The sequence below is a fragment of the Camellia sinensis genome, chromosome 3 (genome assembly GCF_055761805.1).
Source record: "Camellia sinensis isolate YWXY chromosome 3, ASM5576180v1, whole genome shotgun sequence".
Lineage (NCBI taxonomy): Eukaryota > Viridiplantae > Streptophyta > Magnoliopsida > Ericales > Theaceae > Camellia > Camellia sinensis.
The window spans coordinates 11768490-11770596 of NC_138963.1; the positions used below are offsets into that span (position 1 = coordinate 11768490).

At 32.7% G+C, this 2107-nt stretch overlaps 1 protein-coding gene across 1 annotated transcript; it reads left to right on the forward strand.

Annotated features, from left to right (window-relative positions):
* Positions 1-773: 773 nt before the first annotated feature.
* Positions 774-1862, forward strand: LOC114287506 (uncharacterized). Its single transcript, XM_028230883.2, has 4 exons — positions 774-993; positions 1114-1215; positions 1320-1367; positions 1473-1862. The coding sequence occupies exons 1-4, from the start codon at positions 870-872 to the stop codon at positions 1646-1648; spliced, it is 450 nt and encodes a 149-aa protein (XP_028086684.1). The 5' UTR covers positions 774-869; the 3' UTR covers positions 1649-1862.
* The last annotated feature ends 245 nt before the right edge of the window (positions 1863-2107 follow it).

Below are 2107 nucleotides of genomic sequence, written 5' to 3' on the forward strand. Positions count from 1 at the left end.
AAAGCACATAAAAAATTTAAAAATTTTCAGAAAATATTTGTCCCGATTATATAAATCAATTGCAAAAAAAAAAAAAAAAAAAAAAAAAAAATCTGGAACCAGCCGGACATCCGGGTGGTCATCCGGGTGGTCTACCGGGTGGTCATCCGGGTGGACAAAAAAGGCGCCTGTGCATCAGAGTTCTCTCTGCAGAGTGTAGAAAATTAATTTGAAAACGAAACCAAACATCATACTCCAACACACGGGTAGAAAATTGATTTCAGAGCACAACCAAACAGAGCCTTAATATTTTTTAGATTCATCTAGGTTTGGTTCCAATTTTCAAAATTCAATTTTTTGAAAATTGACTTTTTTATTTTTTGTATTTTATTTTGTTTTTAGTGATTTTTTTTAATATTTTAAGTAAATTTTTTACATTTTAGATGCGCCTAACCTAGATGTATTAAAAAAATAAAATATCTATAAAAAAATTATTTTAAAAAATCAATAAATATACAAGAATATGAAAATGCATTGAATTTTCGTATTTTATAAAAAAATATTTTTGGTATTTAATTTTTTTTTAAAAAAAAATTGCAAATATTATACTTTTTTGTATTTATATTTGTGTAGCTAAAAATTTAAAAAAAAATTGCTTAAAAGAGTTTTAAAAAAATTAACCAAAAACAAAAAAACAGAAAAAAAAAATTCAATTAAAAAAAAAAACCGAATTGTGAAAATTGGAACCAGACAGTGACATATATATATAAAAAAATAAAAAAATAAAAAAAATTCCCAAGCAGCCAATTTAAGAGGTGTAGTACACAACTTTTCTTTCTTAAAAACCTACACTGACCTTGTTTGAGGGAGGAAAAACTAGAAGAGTAAAAATGGAATATAAGGCTCGAACAGGCTCCAGATCAGTCTTCCTCCATCTTCTTCTCCTACTCCTCCTGTTGGCTTCGTCTTCTCCGTCAACCACTGCACAATCCGATGACATAGGCTACGTTCATGGTAAGGGCTCAAGCATACTTTCATCAATTTTTCACATTCTTTACGGATACTCTCTGAAAAATTAGTAACTACTGCCAGTTGTGTCTTTCGAGTACTGTAATTTGCTTTGATTTTGTGCAGGTGATGCAGAGGCTGGCTTAGATGAAGTTGATTTTACTTTTACCACTACCACTATCACTATGGCACATAAGGAGGGCTCCCTCACTACCACTACCAGTCCTGGTATGAGGGCTATAATGGGTTTGGTTCGGTTGAGATTGGAGGAAAAAATTAATTACTGAATCAAAAATTGTTTTTGATAAATTTATTTATTTATTTTGGGGCAGGCGATCAGGAGGCAAGCGTAGAGAATGGAACACTTGGTAACAAGGAAGGTATAATGATAATGCTTTTGAATTCCAGACTTCATTCCAGACATCAGATTCCTTAGACAGCGTATATAATGATCATGAAAATTCTCTGTTTTGTTGTGTATGAAGGTGATCAGCAACCGAGTGAAGGAAATTACAAGCAATGTCCAGCAGAGTTCCAGTGCCAATGTCCGGCAGTGTGTGAATGCCCAGACTCAAAATCTTTTAATCAAATCAAGGACGATCTAGCTCCTTTTATTCGCCAGCAGTTTAGAGAGCTGTTGAAGAAAGCACTTGATAACTAGCTCACAATTAAGTGTAGCAAATTCAAATAATTATCGGCCATGTTAGCGTCTTCTGATCTGTAACAATGGCAAATGTATGGTCTGTTCAACTGATCCATGTATTGAATAGAGTACTACTACTACTACCAGTACTACTACTCCAATATCCATTGAATAATATTGTGGGATTTGCAAATGAGAATAAAAGTCGTTTGACATCCATTTGTCTTATAAATGAATTTAAAAGATACGCTTATGTGAATAACATTTACTATTGAGAGGCAGTATGGATCCAATCATGTTATTACTATGCAAATAACTTCACCATTCAAACATGTAATAGGGTCGGCTGAACAATTTAAGCTTTTCAATAGTTTGCTTAAGGTTCACCCAAAAAAACATTCTTGCCAAATGTCTCGATTATCAAATGCCTTGTTTGAGACCTAAGGCCTCATTGTGATGTTCAATGTAAGACTTAAA

Excerpts from the sequence above, each read along its gene's own strand:
- LOC114287506 (XM_028230883.2), top strand. The coding sequence starts at position 870 with ATGGAATATAAGGCTCGAACAGGCTCCAGATCAGTCTTCCTCCATCTT. Across the intron at positions 1,216-1,319 it reads CACTACCACTACCAGTCCTG|GCGATCAGGAGGCAAGCGTA; the intron begins GTATGAGGGCTA and ends ATTTTGGGGCAG. Across the intron at positions 1,368-1,472 it reads AACACTTGGTAACAAGGAAG|GTGATCAGCAACCGAGTGAA; the intron begins GTATAATGATAA and ends TTGTGTATGAAG.